Consider the following 15,861-nt stretch of genomic DNA (forward strand, 5'->3'; position numbering starts at 1 on the left):
TGATGTTTTTTGTTTCCCTCTTGTCAGCTTTCCCTTTTTTTTTCTTTCTTTGTGTTCTGATTCCTTAGATTGATTTGTATTAGATTCTCACCCCTTCTGTCCTGTCCTCTCTTTTTGTGGTAGACGTCCTTTCCCTCATTCTTTGTTTGTTCTGGGTGGTCGGTGTTTCTTATCAGGAGTTTACTTTGTTTAAGCGGACCTCATTTTCTCTCTCTTTCCCTTACCTACATCATTCAAACCTCCCCATAATTTGTCTGTTACGGATACCCGCTCGAGAGCCAACGGGCAATTCACTGCATACTCCATCGACGCTCTCACATTTGTCCCTTGCTGTTCCCTGAAATTGTGTCTCAGGGTTAGTGAAAGGGGCCCTCTCGTGTCAGTATATAGTCGATCTGCGGAATCTCCGATCGTCCTGCATTATCTCTCTATATTCGATTCGCGACACCATGTCACCACGTGAGGCTGCGACACTTCCCTCCCGGCGACGTCCTTCGCTTTCCTTCAGACCTCGACCACGGACGGCTACCTCGTCGACCCATCAAACAACCCGTGTAGAAAACGACGTATGGGGTGGAGGGTCAGCTGTCGATACAGCCGATGATGAGGGGCAGGTGTTGGAGGAAATGAATCATTTCCCTGAGCCTGCTCCCAGGCGCCGAGAAGCGAGAAGCTTCTCAAGCCTACGTCATCCTGTCGATGGCTTGCGCGCCCTCGGCCGCCGCTTGTCGGTCACGATCCGGAATAAATCTTCCAGGCATTCGGCTCATCACCACCAAGATGACCTGGGCGACTTGAACCATGAGCCGGAGTTTACGCCTAGAAATAGGCATTCATGGTGCAAGGGTACCGGTGTCGATCGCCGATTGTCTCATCACAGCGTATCGGCACTGCACGGCTTTCATGCACCAACGGCTCCTGTCCATGATCCGATTCCAGGCAATGGTTCGGAGCCCCCCGTTATTTCGGACGATATCTATGCAGGCGCAGCCGCTCGGGCGGCCGCTGCGGTCCAGAATGAGCTGTTCAGGGCCGAGAGGGATGGTGCAAAGTACTCCGACTCGGGACTGACGAGAGATTCGGAGAGCGGTATTGGTATCGACCTGCGTGACCGCTCCGAGCTCTCTGACATGGATCTGGCCTTTTTGCGCTTAGATCCGGTGACTCATCTACCACCAGAGGTCATGTCACATATCTTTACTTATCTCGACCCCCAATCTCTCATGCAATGCGAATCGGTCTCTCGCGCGTGGAGTGAGCAGGCCTCCTCCCGGCATATCTGGAGACATGTGTTCCGTCACACCTATGGACATAGTCGTCCTGTCGGCACCTCGAAGAAAAAACGATCTGCTGGTTTAGGAAAATCTCTCCCAGACCAGGACTGGAAGAGAATGTTCCTTGTTCGCCGTGCGCTGGAGCAGCGATGGAAGGAAGGCAAGGCTGCTGCTATTTATCTCCACGGACATAAAGACAGCGTGTATTGTGCACAATTTGATGAGTATGTCATTCGGCAAGTAAATTATTGTCATCGACTAACCACCTACAGGGACAAAATCATTACGGGATCCCGTGATCGAACCATCAGAGTGTGGGATGCACATTATCCTTGGCCATGCCGCAAGATTATCGGACCTCCTCCAGGAGATATCGCTGGTATTGGGCCTGTTAATAACATGTCCCAGCAGTCATCTGGGAAGCCACCTTTTCTAACAATTTGCCCCCCACCGACGCTCTCCGCTGGGATTACTACTCCGGTTGAACAAGCTTCAGAGTACCATAGCGCATCCATCCTTTGCCTTCAATTCGATGACGAGATCATGGTCACGGGGTCATCTGACTATACCTGCATTGTATGGGACATTCAGAATGACTATCAGCCTATTCGGCGCCTAGAAGGCCATCGGGCAGGTGTGCTGGATGTGTGCTTTGATGACCGTTATATCGTCTCTTGCTCGAAGGATACCACCATCTGTGTGTGGGATCGACATACTGGGGCTCTCCTTCAAAGGCTTGTGGGCCACCGGGGCCCTGTCAACGCAGTTCAGCTACGTGGCGATTTAATTGTCTCTGCGAGCGGAGACGGCGTCGCCAAATTGTGGAACATAACGTCTGGCCACTGTGTGAAGGAATTCCACAGTAAAGATCGCGGACTTGCATGCGTTGAGTTTAGTGAAGATGCCAGGACTATCCTCACTGGTGGTAACGATCAAGTTATATATCAGTTTGATGCAAACACCGGTGACATGGTCAATGAGCTGAAAGGTCATGAAGGGCTAGTCCGGTCTCTGCACCTGGACAGTGCGGGACAGCGGATCGTCAGCGGAAGTTATGATATGAGCGTTAAGGTCTTTGACGCGCAGACCGGGGAGTTGTCGATTGACCTACCAGGCTGGACCACCAGCTGGATGTTGAGTGTGAAGTCGGACTATCGACGCATCCTGGCCACGAGCCAGGATTCTCGAGCTGTCATCATGGACTTCGGCTATGGACTAGATGGCATTGAATTGCTAGAGGAATAGATGGGACACAACCCTAGACATATATTTGCTCTTTATGCTCCATTACAGGAAAAGTTCCGGGTTTAGGGAGTTTATACGGTTAATCATTTGGGATTTCCGCTTGTGGCAACTTGCTTTATACTGTTTGCACTTTTTTTGCGCCTTTTTGGATATAATTCTTTGGGATACACATTGACTAGCGATAGAGCGTTGATACTTCAAAAGAATTTTGCTTTGCTTTCTCACGTCGGTCTTCCTGACTGAAAACGGTTCGCAGTAGTTAGTATTGCTGCCTTGTGATAGTAGATATCACATGGATACATGGTATGTATACACGTCGGTTTACAACAGTAATGCCGTCGATCAACAATCGCATAGTACTAGTACTTGGGTAGGTATCCATCAAATTATTGCCTAAGGAATCAACACTTTCCACGGTAAGGGGCAGGGGGCCTTGTGATTGGCCAAGATCCCCCTTAGCGTCATGGCGGTCCCGTGGGTTTTGTCGACAGCAACAAAACAATCCTCTCAACGTTTACTTTGCCTCAATTTTCTAACCAAGAACAAACTCTCACCTGCCTGTGGAAACGCCCATCTATACGACTTCTTTGTTTCCCCTCACGCTCCCCTAATTCATTGTACCCCAGGAGCTCTTCCCTCTATCCCAACCGAACTCAAAACCAGGACCGTATACCCCACCATGGGCGAATCTAGGTTCGTCGAAACCCCCTTTCAAAGACTTCTGGGGAAGAAGCCCCTTATATGTGGAAGCCGGTGATTAATCCTTGTGAAATGAATAGACAAGAGCTTCTGGCATGGCTCAACAACCTGTTGCAGCTGAACCTTACGAAGGTTGAGCAGTGCGGAACGGGGTACGTTCAACCCACTTCCACGTTTTGATTAATTCTGCTTTCCTACGGGTGACGGATTTGACTCCCTTGCAAAACCTGGAAACAAAACGACGTGGAATTTGGCCCCAACATATTTGCTAGAATGGGCTGATGTGTGATCTTGTGTAGTGCGGCTCTCTGTCAAATCTTTGACTCGATCTTTAGTGAGTGTGCCATCTTATCCCTAATAATGTTTTTATGTAGGGCTAACAGTTTTTTCCCTGCCTACTAGTGGACGTCCCCATGTCCCGTGTGAAATTCAACGTCAATACCGAGTATGCCTACCTTCAAAATTTCAAGGTCCTTCAAAGTACGTTCCTAGGTGGATCCGTTTGAATGGGGAAAGGTCCTCCCTGTTGACACAAACCTTTCAACAGACGTGTTTGCTCGCCACCAGGTAGACAAGCCAGTCCCCGTGGAACAACTTACCAAATGTCGCATGCAGGACAACCTTGAATTCCTGCAGTGGACGAAGAGATACTGGGACCAACACTTCCCTGGTGGTGATTATGATGCTGTTGCTCGTCGGAAGGCTTCGGGTGGTCCTGCTGCTGCTGCTGGCGGCTCTCGCGCAGGCGCAGCCTCGGCTGGAGCCACGCGGCGTGGCGCTACGCCTACCACTGCTGCAGCTCGCCCACGAGTCGCTGCAGCAAGCGGGCCTAACGTGTCTGCATTGCAGCAAGAGATCGCGACTCAGAAGGAAGCTATTGCCGGATTGGAGAAAGAGCGGGATTTCTATTTTGCTAAGCTCCGAGACATTGAGCTGTTGCTGCAGAGTGCCATTGAGGCAGACCCCGAGTTGGAGAAGGACGACGATTCGTTGGTGAAACACATTCAGGGCATTTTGTACTCGACAGAGGTATGAAGCACTTGCACACCCGTTCAAACGAGTACGGACCGGGAGGGCTAACTATCGGGCAGGAAGGGTTTGAGATCCCAGCTGAAGAGGGTGCTGCGGATGAACTGGAGACATTCTAATTTCCGGTCGAGAAACGTTTGTCCGTTTTTAATACCCCCTCATAGTATGGCTAGCGTTTCGTGGGTGGTTTTGGCCCCTCTTGTTTTGATTGGATTTCCTGTTACTCTCCTAAGTTGGGTCCTCGGTCGAGTTGCCGGGGAGAGAGAGAGAGAGAGAGAGAGAGAGCTTGGCAGCTGGCACGAACCAGAGAGCGAGAGAAGCATGAGCTGTGTTGATAGGACATTTGAATTTCCGTCAGGCTCTGGACGAGAGCCCAATAGAATTGTGCTCTACTTCTATAGCTCTACCTCCTCTTCCAAGTTCCTCCTGTGGTAGCCTACCATTCGGTCCAAGGGCTAGGGCCTACCGAATGACCCAATTAACCTACGGTTTGCTCGATGCTCCTGCATTCTTCGAAAGTTTCCATTCCGGAGATGGCATTCCAAGACGGGAGATAGACACGCCACGCCACGGCGGTATGTAAAAATAGCAGTGTGGATCGGAGACGGAATTGAACCCCATCTCTGGATGGTTACGCTTACGAAGATTGCAACCTCGTCTTCGGATAATGTTGATAATTCACGACCTCCCCGGGTCACACTGCAGGATGAAATGGATAACCATGGGGTTACACAATGTGAAAATGGCCTCGGGAAGATGAACTATAATCTCACCCAGGAACTCTGTACCTTGCAGCATGATAGATGTAGTGAACTGGGGGCGGAGACCAAACACTAGTAAGTTTGGCCCCTTACTCTCAGGAGATAGTATTATTATATGCATATCAGGTCGTACGGACTCCCGCCAACACTGCCTCGGTATTTTTTTTTTTTTTTTTCTTTTCTTGATCCCCCAAGGTTCGTGGTCGGGTATAGAGTAGTACTTAATTTGAACTAACCAACTTAGACATGCCAATTAAAAAAAATTGCTAAGTAATCTTGCACCATCATCCTGGGTTAGACTGAAAAGAGTTCTAGCGGGGCATATTGAAGTGACACATTCCAAGCCGCGTGGGGCCTACCGATGCAATATTGGCTAGAACATTCTGGTCGTTCATTTGGTATCCGTTGTATTATTACGGGCATGGTGTTACTGTACCTGAGGTAGTACTTCTGTCACTCCAAAATTGGTAGTTTGTGTACTAAGTAGTAGGTGTTGCTTTGTCCTCAATGGCCGATTCATCGAATCGATATAGCAGGGCTATTCACTGCTAAATCGCTCTTTCGCCTTGCACCCGGATCTTCCCTCTCAAGGCCTTTGATGCGCTTGATCTGTAGTGGGATGAGGAGATGAGCCGTTGATCTGAGGGAATCTTCCGATTTTAATGAGAGGGTGACAGACGGCATTATATATTAACCAAAGCTAGTGATCCACTCAAGCAAGGCTAGTTAAATGAAGGTGAGACTTTCCCATCAGTGTTTCATTAAACTTAGTCTTGGCTTTCCCGTGTTGAGCCAATGATACTCACTCCGTACAAAAATGGACATCGCTTGATCCCCAAAATGGAAAGGCCGTCATTTCGGGTACGCAATGCATACGCATCAAGTTGGTATTGTGTTTGGAGTACCAGAACACCTGTACGTACAGACATCAAGTTGACCTTATGTAAGGCACTGGGAGGTATCGATAGTATTCACTGCAACCTCCAGGTTTGCTCATTTTCTCGCCCTGTGGAGCAAATTTATAAAGGTCATCTTGCAGAAGCTGATACCTCTATTTTCAATACGCTAGGTAAGTGATATTACCGGAGTTGACGTGAAGGTTGTATTCGAGAAAGGCCAGTGCTAATGCTAATGTAATTCTCGTATTGTAACGACTAACTAGTGGGACGCTGCAAGTCTAAGACCTGACCTCAGCCGAACCTGTTGTTGTTATTCTTAGGTCTGGCCTGATCGATTCTCTGCCGCTCTGCTCTCTCATTGACATCGTCTTTTCCCTTCTCTCCCCTCACCTTCCTTTTCCTCCTTCACCTTTTCCCGCCCTTCTCATTTCTCCTTCCCTAATCCCCTCTTCCCCTCTTTTCCCTTGATCCTTTGGTGGTAGAGGTCGGAATCTTTCCTCGGGGACAGTCTACAACCATTGAATCGGATGGTGGAATTACCGCACCGCGCGAGGTGACATACTACCACGGAACGGCTTGGAACAAGCGAGAGACAAGGCTGGGTCCGGTGTCAACGTGGATCCCGCAACCAGAGAAAAAGCGAAACGGAAATAATTTTGGCGATCAGATTCTCGAAGTACCCATCGTTGATGAGTCTCTTGTCAGTCCATTTCCCCGTCAAAACTTCCAATTCGATTCTTTCGGCAATTATGGATTAGAGCTGGAGGAGCTCTCAAATTGGGGGAAAGTACTCTCAACATCCGGATCAAAAACCAAAAAGTTGCACCTGCTTTTTTGTCGCTTTTCGCATCTTTTCATTCATTCCTTACAGGTATGTACGAGCTCAGATGTCAAATGGACTCGGCATCATCCTGGGACCTGCGGATACTCTCGCTATCTGCTCTTATCCGTTAAAGCAATCCAATCCATATTGTCCAGCAGTCTTGGTGGCGTAGTGGTTATCTGATCGATCCTCTTGACAGATTTCCATGCATTTCGAAATTGTTTTCCCATCATTACGATTAAAATTGTCAGCTCTTCGGTGCAGCTGACGTCCGCTCCTTGGTTCATACGAATTTTAAAACCTCTGCTATTTGCGGGGGTTCTACGCTTGGGCAAGCCTGAGCCATCATTGTGACCGCTAGTCGTTCTTTCGATAAAACCCGACATTTTCATTCTGCAGTCAACACGGCCTTCGCTCATTCGAATCTCAGCATTCTAATTCTTTGCGCTCTTTCCTAAACTCGCTTGCTTCCCGCAGATATTCTTAGTGTCGTACTGACAGGCACCGTATTTTACATACTTCCTGAATCTTCTTCCGGCACGGAGCTTCAGAACCTGTGCGCTCGGTCTTGCGCACCAACGGTGTCTCAAGTCGATTACCATTACGTCACACTTCTTGATATTCAATCTTCAATAGCTTCCTAAGTGGTTCAAGTTGAGAGCATAGTCCTACAGCTCGGGGCAAGGGCCGAACCAGGATGGCCCATCATGGCAATAGGCACACTCGGTATAGCAGATTGATGAAGAGGACTAATAGATCAACAGCGGTTGCAGATGCCACGGGACGTACGGACGGAGGGCTCTCGTTAGGCTATGGGACAGTTGTGAATGACCCGAGAGACAGGATGAAGCGGCAAGCACAGGACGAGTCGCAGCCCCAAACGGACAGCGCAATATCCCAGGAAGACCAGATTTCGGTGCAAGTCACGATAGCCGCAGCCGCTACCGATGATCCTCAGACTACACCTGATGCTGCAGTAGTAACGCCCTCGGCGACAACTGGTATTAGTGAGCCCACAGTGTCTCAAGTCACCCCTAACCAAAGCTCACCGGCTGTTCCGACTACCTCGTCCGAAGAAAACCTGAATGCCTCTCCTGCTTCACCTACCCCCACAACTGATACTCCCCTTGAGACGACGAGTCATGATTCATCGACTTCTCCTACTTCTCTTCCTGTGATATCTTCTGCTTCCGACATTTCCGCTTCCCAAATACCTCTCTCGCCTATGAGCTCGAGTGGGACGCCTCAGTCAACTTCTAGCACGATAGTCCCCACAACAAGCTCTTCGTCGTCCAGTTCTAGCCAAACCTCGTCTACGTCTAGTTCCAGCCCAAGCTCATCTTCCGGCACAACGACTTCCTCAACTTCTACATCCTCTACAACCTCTACCACATCTGAGATTACTATAACTTCGTTGCCCTCCGGCACCGGAGCCGGGCCCTCATATGGCTGGGATGGAGGATCGGGGCCGACAGCTACCGAACAGACACCTTTGACTACTGGACCGACTACTTCAGCAACAAGTTCTCCTTCCCAGGGCTCTGGCGTTCTCGACAGTCAAACCAAGGGCAAAATTGCTGGCGGTGTAGTTGGTGGCGTAGCTGGTGCAATGGTTTTGGTAGTCCTAGTTTTTCTACTTCTCCGGAGACGGAGAGCATACCAAGATCGTGCCCCTGAAGTCCTTCCACCCGGTGATATGACTGGTACTGCTGTTGGTGAAGGATCTGTAACAAGGTCAGCTGATGTGGTTTCACGGCGGTCTAGCAATGATCCGTTATTTACGGCCTCATACTTTGCGCCAGCGTTTATGAAGCGCTGGAGACAATCCCGCCTCTCTACTCATACAGAAAGCACCTTAGATTCTAGCACCAGCGAGCGTGGCTTCCAGAAGATTTCCGGCCGGAAGATTCCCTCCGTGCTGCAGTCAGGAGGAGATGGATATGGTGGTGGTTTCCCGGAAGGATCGCCGACTATGTCGGAGCCAAGTGTGAGCTTCCCGCCAGGTTCACCGGTCCTTCCCCGCTCACCTACCTCTCAACCGCCTCCATCAACCCCATATGGCATGCCGCTGGACGTGAGTTATACAAGGGAAGCCGAGGAAACAAACCCCATAGTGATTTTTCGGCCCTCGCCGGCCAGGACACCTATCCCTGGCTCCGCAAATGCTAGTCTATCTAACGAACCCTCTGTATCGCGCATTGTGCCTCTGGCGCAGGGGGCATTGTCTCCCACCATACCTAAGCGACCGGATGTACTGGGTCGAAGTCATCCAAGTTTTGATGGTAGCCGCGGCAGCCGATTTACCGAGAGTATATGATCCTGTTCGCTATTGTCTTTCCTTTAGCCATTGCAAGCACCCCTTCGTTGTTCGATGTCTGGATATATATCATAAGAGCTTTGCTCTGTACATACGCTGAGAGCTTGCACTTCTTTCTTTCCCTTCGGGGCGTGTCGCCTTTGCAACGGGGCTAATCCTGAGCCTTCTCAGGCTGGCATGTTCCTGATCCTGTTGTACTCTTACTCTCTATTTCTTATATGGATACCCCGAATTGAGTTCACTGTTCCTTGTTGAACCCCTGCTGATTGCTGTGAAGACTTTCTTTCCTTCTCGTATGTCAATACTATATGTGGAGTGATATTTTAGGGAAATCTTGTGGGGGTGATGGTCATGAAACGTTTAATGGCAAATGGATATTTTCCTGACTCCGGATCCGGTAATTTGTACCTAATCTAAGGTACGCAGCCGTTATCGATAAGGCCTTTTTTTTTGTTTTTGTTTTTGGGGGTTCCGGAACGGAGTTACTTTCTCTCTCCGAGGTGATAAGCATGATTGCCGACACTAAAGGCGGGTCTCTGGCCAACCAGGGCTCTTCTATTTATGCGTGACCTGAGATGGCAGGGTTGCGATGTAAGGTTCCATGGCGTAGTATATCCATCGACTTGATATAATCGATATGCCCCCTTTCCCTCATCCTTCTCAATATTTCCTTCTCTATGTCCCAATTCACATCCAGGAAATAGTATCTCATTACATTTATTTGACTAATAATAATCATCATGGGTGATCCTAATCCCTCGATTTCTCACGATCTCTCCTTATCTTCCCCTCCCAATTCCCCACCTCACCCTCATTCCGCCAATCCACTTCGTTTCCTTGTCATCGGCGCTGGTTCACGAGGCAATGCTTACGCCCGAGCCGTCACGAATGCCACCTCAGGCATGATCCACGCGATTGCTGAACCACATCCCTTCAAACGACGGGAATTTGGCCGCAATTATATTTGGGGTGACAGCGGTACCCCACAGGACGGCCAGGAGTTCGAAGACTGGCGAGATTGGCTGCGATGGGAAATCAAGCGGCGAACACAGAGTAGTACTATTGTGGCTGCCGGAACGAATCATACGACCAGGGGAGTAGACGGCGTATTCATCTGCACGCTGGACGAAACCCACGTTGAGATCCTACAATCCATCGCTCCCTTACAACTTCACATTTTGTGCGAGAAGCCGCTTGCCCTCTCACTATCCGACTGCCTGACAGTATACCGCGCCCTGCTACCAAAGGATGAAGGGGGTTTGTCACCCTCCTCTTCCCCATCAACCATTTTCTCCATAGGCCACGTCCTCCGATACAGTCCGCACAACATCCTCCTCCGAAAGCTCCTTCTCGAAGATCGTGCCATCGGCGATATCGTCTCAATGGAACACTGCGAACCAGTTGGATGGTGGCACTTCGCACACAGCTACGTCCGCGGGAACTGGCGACGAGCAACGCCCGAAGGCGACGGCTCCCTGCTCACCAAATCCTGCCACGACCTCGACTTTATCCTCTGGCTTCTTTGTTCCCCGCCACCACTCCCCGCGGACGCCAGCCTCTCCGCACAACAGCAGCAGGAATACCTTAAGTGCCAACAACCGCATCTCCCACGCACCATCTCCTCCTCCGGCTCCCTGACCCAGTTCCGCAAATCTAGAAAACCCCGCGCCGCCGCCACGGCCACAAACTGCCTCTCTTGTTCCGCAGAGAGAAACTGCAATTACAGCGCCATCAAGATCTATCGTGACATGCATGTCGTAAGGGCCAACTACGAATGGCCTGTCAACATCGTCTGTCCAGATATCGAGGATGTAGTACGGAGCTCCTCCTCTCTGTCCGAGGAAGAACAGATCAAAGCAGCAGAGGCCCACCTTCTCCGTCGCCTGGAAGAAGATTACTCTCCCGAAACAGCAGATAAGGATATTGCCGCGAGACCCTGGTACGGTCGGTGCGTTTACGAATCCGATAATAATGTTTGCGATGACCAGGTTGTCACTCTTACCTGGGATGACGAGCCACTTGGCTTCGACACAACTATCAATGACTATTACCCCCGAACTGCTAAAACGGCCATATTCCATATGATCGCGCCGACGGAAAAGCAGTGTGAACGGCGAGGTCGTGTTTACGGTACCCAAGGTGAAATCGCTTACGATTCACGGGATATTGAAATTTACAGCTTCTCGACCCGGTCGACCCGGTCCATTGAGGTGCCGCGGCAGCCGCCAGAAGAGAAGGAGTCTCATGGTGGGGGCGACTACGGTCTGGCGAGGAGCTTTGTCCGCGCCGTGGATGCGGTGGTTAATCAGGGTTGGGACGTTGAGCATGCGCAGAGGTGCTTCGTGGGCTGTACACTGGAGGAAGCGGTGAGGAGTCATGCGGTTGTGTTCGCGGCGGAAGAGGCGAGGAGGGAGGAGAAAGTGGTTCGGTGGAAGGATTGGTGGGAGGGGAAGCTTCGAGATTCGCTGGGGACGAGGTCGGCTTGTGATTGAGTTATTGGTTCTGGTCGTTGTCATGGCAGCAGAGTTATCCTGAAGGTGGTTAATGATATGATATGACGTTATGGCGCACAGTGATGAACCGGTTATGGACTGGAATATGAGTTATGATTATGCAATTAACTATCTTAAAATGAAACCTGTCCATGGATGGTCTGTGTTTCTTCCCATCATAAAGAACTCTGCACCTCACACGCTTGTGGCACAATATTTACAAACATCAAATCATAGTCACTTAAGTGCGGACGTCAGGCTCCTCGCGGCCGATGAACTCCTTGAAGTTGAGCAGAGAGAGAGCGAGAGCAACGTTGTCCTTCAGGTACTCGGACGCAGTCAGGCCGAACTTGCTCTTGTCGTTCTCGTACTTCTCAATATACAGACGGATCGTGGCACCGCTGCTGCCGGTGCCGGACAAACGGACGATGATACGGCTGCCATCATCGAACTTAGCATAGAGGCCCTGGTTCTTGGACACGCTGCCGTCCAGGTCGGTGTAGGAGAAGTTGCCCACATCGGTGACCTTGCGGCCGGACACGGTAGAACCAATGAAGCTGTCCTTGTTGGCGACCTTGTCGGATAGGATAGCAATAACCTTGTTGGCACCATCGCTGTCGACGTTCTCGTAGTCGTAGCGGGTGAAGAAAGTACGGCCATAGGTCTGCCAGAAGTCGTTCTGGATGGACGCGATGCTGGGGGTCTGGTCCGGCTTCTGCTTGGCCACACCAGCGATGATGTTCAGCCAGGCGACGATGGCCCACAGACCATCTTTCTCACGGATATGGTTACTACCGGTACCGAAGCTCTCCTCACCGCAGATCGAGATCTTCTTGTTGTCGAACAGGTTGCAGAAGAATTTCCAGCCGGTGGGCACCTCGTAGCTCTGCAAACCCTGTGCCTTGGCAACCAGGTCAACAGCACCGGAGGTGGGCATGGAGCGGGCCAAACCGTAAACACCCTGCTTCTGGAAGTAGGGAATCAGCTTGGCGTGGTGGGAGATGATGGCCAAGCTGTCACCGGGGGACACAAAGGTGTTAGCACCGTAGATCATGTTGCGGTCACCGTCACCATCGCTAGCGGCACCGAAGTGGATACCGTTCTTGTCAACGGCCTCAACCAGCTCATGGGCATAGACCAGGTTGGGGTCAGGGTGACCACCGTTGAAGTCAGGGCTAGGGACACAGTTCATGGTGCTGCTGCTGGGCAGACCCAGCTCGTTGACGAAGATATCGACGCCGTAGGGGCCCGTGACACCGTGCATGCCGTCAAAGAGAACCTTGAAGTCCTTGTGGGTGCTGAGGAACTCCTTGATCAGGTCGAAGTCGAAAATCTCCTTCATCATCTTGACATAGTCGGTGGTCGAATGAACAACCTCGACCTCCAACGGGCCGTAGGTTTTGGAGCCAATGCTGGAAAGGTCAATCTCTGGAATCTCAGCATAGTTATAGGAGGTGAGGGTCTTGGAGGTTTCGTAGATCTTGTTGGTGACTGTCTCGGGGGCGGGGGCACCGTTGGACAAGTTATATTTGATACCAAAGTCGGCATTAGGACCTATTACATAGAGTTAGCTGGGGCAATTGCTGAGCCTAGAAAGCTCCAGGGTGTTCTTACCACCGGGGTTGTGGCTGGCAGTTAACAGAATGCCACCGGTGGCCTTCCGTACACGGATAAGATTACTGGCAGCGGGGGTGCTCAAGATGCCGTTCTGGCCGACAAGGAGCTTCTTGACGCCATAGGCGGCACTGATCTTGGCGATCTTTTGGATGGCCTCGGGGTTATAGAAACGGCCGTCGCCACCAATGACGAGGAAGGCGTCCTTAGCACCTTCAGGGATGGAGAGGAGGATGCTGGTGATGAAAGATTCGGAATAGTGGGGCTGTTGGAAGACCTTGACCTTCTTACGAAGACCGGAGCTATAGAGGTTAGCAACGGTTCTATAGTGTACCAAGACCGTGAAGAGAATAGAGATGGATAGAGACATACGTTCCCGGCTTCTGGTCAGTAAAGGATTGGAAGGAGACAGTCTGGATGGACATGGTGACAAGGATAATGTTATGAGGAAGAAGAAAGCAAAAGAGAAAAGAAAAAAAAAGAAAGGAGAAGAAGATAGAAGGATATTATATAAGGAATTGAGACTGCTCACCGACAATTGGGGGAAGGTTCGGAAAAAAAAAGAGAGAGAGAGAGAGAGAGAGGAAGATAAATAAAGGAGGGGCACCAACTCAAGCTAAAACCATGCAAGTTGACACTCGCGCTGCCGTCATCAGCATGATTTCATGGGATGTACACCTCAGGCTTGAATCAAATGCCCCTCCTCCGGCCCCACTTAACGCCGCTCTTGTTTTTGCCCAGGGATCGAGGCCCCGCGCGTGGGGGCAAGTGGTCCAAGTGCGTGCACAAAAGATGAATAGCAAATTGACCAGGCTCCCATCTTACATCTATACAGTACAATATGAAAGCCTTAGAAGTCTCAACAACTCAAATTGTCAGCGTATCAATTTTCTTATGCTTGATATATTCACTTCATTCTTGCCTACAGATTCTCATGGCTAGATATGGGCGCTAATGTCAAAAGATTGATCTAGGATCTCTATTGCAAAATGATCAAGGCCGTTTCCACACAAACAGTGGTATATCTCTCGGGTAGCTCCCAGCCAACGTTCCTTGGACTCTATTGGCGCCCTGAGGCGTATAGTAGACACAGGCTCCGTTGAGAGATTGAATCGTGGTCTAAAATCACCAAGATAAAAAGTCATTACCGGTATATTCCACTTCTTCGTGATAGCTAAAACATCTCGCATAGGAAATTTTTCACACTGGATGGGATTGCAAAACACAGGAGGAAACTCGCAAAGGTTTGGACCACCAGCACGATAGTGCTCCTCTATGAAGCCATCATCAGTAGATGTGTGTGGGCTGCAGGAGGCACCAGGTGCTCGTCGAGGTGCTCTAGGAGCAGGATATGGTGCCGAGCTAGGCTTGATCGGCTCCATGGTATTAAATGTAGGTGTAGCACTATTGCTGGAGAATAAAGGTGTATGCCGGGCTGTTATGATTGAGTAAAAGGTGAGACGAGAAGTGGAAGTAGGAGTCGTCTTCTTTAACTAGTAGTGGAGAAGACTTGTATACAATAGATACATAGATACTGGTAGTGACTTGCCTATAGATCAAAGGAAAACGGGGTGTTCAAGTTCCGTGTAGGTAGATCTGTTCTACCTAGACAAAATCTGAAGTTTGCTTAGATACTGGAAAAGAGTTCCGATTCTAGCAGTAGCTGCTAACATGGCAAGCGCTTTAAATAGAGAACAAGGCTGTATAGCCCAACAAAGCGATATTCTCGTCCCTTATATTGGGCTTATTCAGACATGATCTATGTATAACTCAGTCAATGAAGGATATCTGAAGCATAAATGCTTGCCTTTGATTTAGAGGAAAAAACCAGGTAAAGTAGCATCTGCTAAGCTTTGGGCCCGTTGGGATGGATAGGCCTACTACCACTGGTATCACGAGTCCACGATTGTCAAGTACATACGTAGCGCAATTCCGATAGTAGTCGAAAGCCCCTTCTTTGATGGGCCATTACAAAGAGAAGAGAGATGAACTGCTCTTGACAGAACAATGGAGGAATTCAATACCTGTCCGTTCGCCACAAAGAAGAAAAAAGTGCCTCTAGCATCTGATTCTTCCATAAAGCGTAGTAGCCAGAGCGAATCCAGGTGGGTGCGTGTTCGTCAGCTATCAGTGAGTGGTATGAAAGGCTCAGGTACCTGGTGCCACCGGCTCAAAGGCGGCGACGACACCCATGGAACGCGGAAAAGACTTCAGCTCGTCAAGAAACAATTAGCTAAATTTTAAAAATAGAACCGTTATAGAAACTATTTCTAAGACATTCTATTTATTAAAAGTCTCCCCCTTTTCTACACAAATATCCACTTTGACAAAAGTAAGAAGAAAACGCCAAATTACCCCTCAGATTTACCTCACGTTTCTAGAGGAGTTCTTAATCTACTTTGATTGTTGGGCAAGTCCCAATGGAGCTATTTTAATAGCTGCAGCTCTAAACCTTGGGACGCGGACGGACCCCTGAATGATTGGGTCGCTTAACCCCATCAGAACCATACATGGACAACTCATCGGACCCCAACATGCCAATCGATGGGTTCTTCCACTGCATCTGCTGTCGGTGGTCCAGGAAAATGGCGGAGGATTGGTGTGAGGATGACACATGACACATCCTCTTATCACTTTTTGCTTATGGATGAATTCAAATCTAGACCCTTCGGCAAGCCCTTAGAGTGCAGGAGGGGGGGGGGGGGGGG

The 15,861-nt window shown here is 49.9% G+C and overlaps 6 protein-coding genes across 6 annotated transcripts; 5 read left to right on the forward strand and 1 right to left on the reverse strand.

Annotated features, from left to right (window-relative positions):
• The first annotated feature begins 39 nt into the window (after positions 1–39).
• Positions 40–2,743, forward strand: BDV38DRAFT_238775 (F-box/WD repeat-containing protein). Its single transcript, XM_032053709.1, has one exon. It carries the CDS (start codon positions 450–452, stop codon positions 2,517–2,519), a length of 2,070 nt encoding a protein of 689 aa, XP_031917198.1. The 5' UTR covers positions 40–449; the 3' UTR covers positions 2,520–2,743.
• A 204-nt stretch (positions 2,744–2,947) lies between these two features.
• eb1 (microtubule-binding protein) lies at positions 2,948–4,532 on the forward strand. Its single transcript, XM_032053710.1, has 6 exons — positions 2,948–3,212; positions 3,299–3,370; positions 3,518–3,552; positions 3,621–3,698; positions 3,766–4,247; positions 4,310–4,532. Exons 1-6 carry the CDS (start codon positions 2,983–2,985, stop codon positions 4,364–4,366), a joined length of 954 nt encoding a protein of 317 aa, XP_031917199.1. The 5' UTR covers positions 2,948–2,982; the 3' UTR covers positions 4,367–4,532.
• On the forward strand, positions 4,466–5,136 carry BDV38DRAFT_238780 (uncharacterized protein). Its single transcript, XM_032053711.1, has one exon. The coding sequence runs from the start codon at positions 4,875–4,877 to the stop codon at positions 5,082–5,084; it is 210 nt and encodes a 69-aa protein (XP_031917200.1). The 5' UTR covers positions 4,466–4,874; the 3' UTR covers positions 5,085–5,136.
• Positions 5,137–6,984: 1,848 nt separating this feature from the next.
• BDV38DRAFT_221320 (uncharacterized protein) lies at positions 6,985–9,222 on the forward strand. Its single transcript, XM_032052794.1, has one exon. The coding sequence runs from the start codon at positions 7,428–7,430 to the stop codon at positions 9,045–9,047; it is 1,620 nt and encodes a 539-aa protein (XP_031917201.1). The 5' UTR covers positions 6,985–7,427; the 3' UTR covers positions 9,048–9,222.
• Positions 9,223–9,673: 451 nt separating this feature from the next.
• BDV38DRAFT_221304 (Gfo/Idh/MocA family protein) lies at positions 9,674–11,709 on the forward strand. Its single transcript, XM_032052793.1, has one exon. The coding sequence runs from the start codon at positions 9,788–9,790 to the stop codon at positions 11,537–11,539; it is 1,752 nt and encodes a 583-aa protein (XP_031917202.1). The 5' UTR covers positions 9,674–9,787; the 3' UTR covers positions 11,540–11,709.
• On the reverse strand, positions 11,660–13,713 carry pgmA (phosphoglucomutase PGM2). The gene is made up of 3 exons (XM_032052795.1): positions 13,526–13,713; positions 13,154–13,455; positions 11,660–13,093 (listed from the first exon to the last, which is right to left on the reverse strand). The coding sequence occupies exons 1-3, from the start codon at positions 13,576–13,578 to the stop codon at positions 11,781–11,783; spliced, it is 1,668 nt and encodes a 555-aa protein (XP_031917203.1). The 5' UTR covers positions 13,579–13,713; the 3' UTR covers positions 11,660–11,780.
• Between the last annotated feature and the right edge of the window lie 2,148 nt (positions 13,714–15,861).

The sequence above is a fragment of the Aspergillus pseudotamarii genome (assembly GCF_009193445.1).
Source record: "Aspergillus pseudotamarii strain CBS 117625 unplaced genomic scaffold BDV38scaffold_9, whole genome shotgun sequence".
Classification (NCBI taxonomy): domain Eukaryota; kingdom Fungi; phylum Ascomycota; class Eurotiomycetes; order Eurotiales; family Aspergillaceae; genus Aspergillus; species Aspergillus pseudotamarii.

Bases quoted from the DNA above. Each gene is read 5' to 3' on its own strand.
- pgmA (XM_032052795.1), bottom strand. From the start codon at position 13,578: ATGTCCATCCAGACTGTCTCCTTCCAATCCTTTACTGACCAGAAGCCG. The intron at 13,456-13,525 runs GTATGTCTCTAT...TAACCTCTATAG, and splicing joins ACTGACCAGAAGCCGGGAAC to CTCCGGTCTTCGTAAGAAGG. The intron at 13,094-13,153 runs GTAAGAACACCC...TCTATGTAATAG, and splicing joins TGCCAGCCACAACCCCGGTG to GTCCTAATGCCGACTTTGGT.
- BDV38DRAFT_238780 (XM_032053711.1), top strand. From the start codon at position 4,875: ATGGTTACGCTTACGAAGATTGCAACCTCGTCTTCGGATAATGTTGAT.
- eb1 (XM_032053710.1), top strand. From the start codon at position 2,983: ATGGCGGTCCCGTGGGTTTTGTCGACAGCAACAAAACAATCCTCTCAA. The intron at 3,213-3,298 runs GTTCGTCGAAAC...TGAAATGAATAG, and splicing joins CCCACCATGGGCGAATCTAG to ACAAGAGCTTCTGGCATGGC. The intron at 3,371-3,517 runs GTACGTTCAACC...GATCTTGTGTAG, and splicing joins GTTGAGCAGTGCGGAACGGG to TGCGGCTCTCTGTCAAATCT.
- BDV38DRAFT_221304 (XM_032052793.1), top strand. From the start codon at position 9,788: ATGGGTGATCCTAATCCCTCGATTTCTCACGATCTCTCCTTATCTTCC.
- BDV38DRAFT_221320 (XM_032052794.1), top strand. From the start codon at position 7,428: ATGGCCCATCATGGCAATAGGCACACTCGGTATAGCAGATTGATGAAG.
- BDV38DRAFT_238775 (XM_032053709.1), top strand. From the start codon at position 450: ATGTCACCACGTGAGGCTGCGACACTTCCCTCCCGGCGACGTCCTTCG.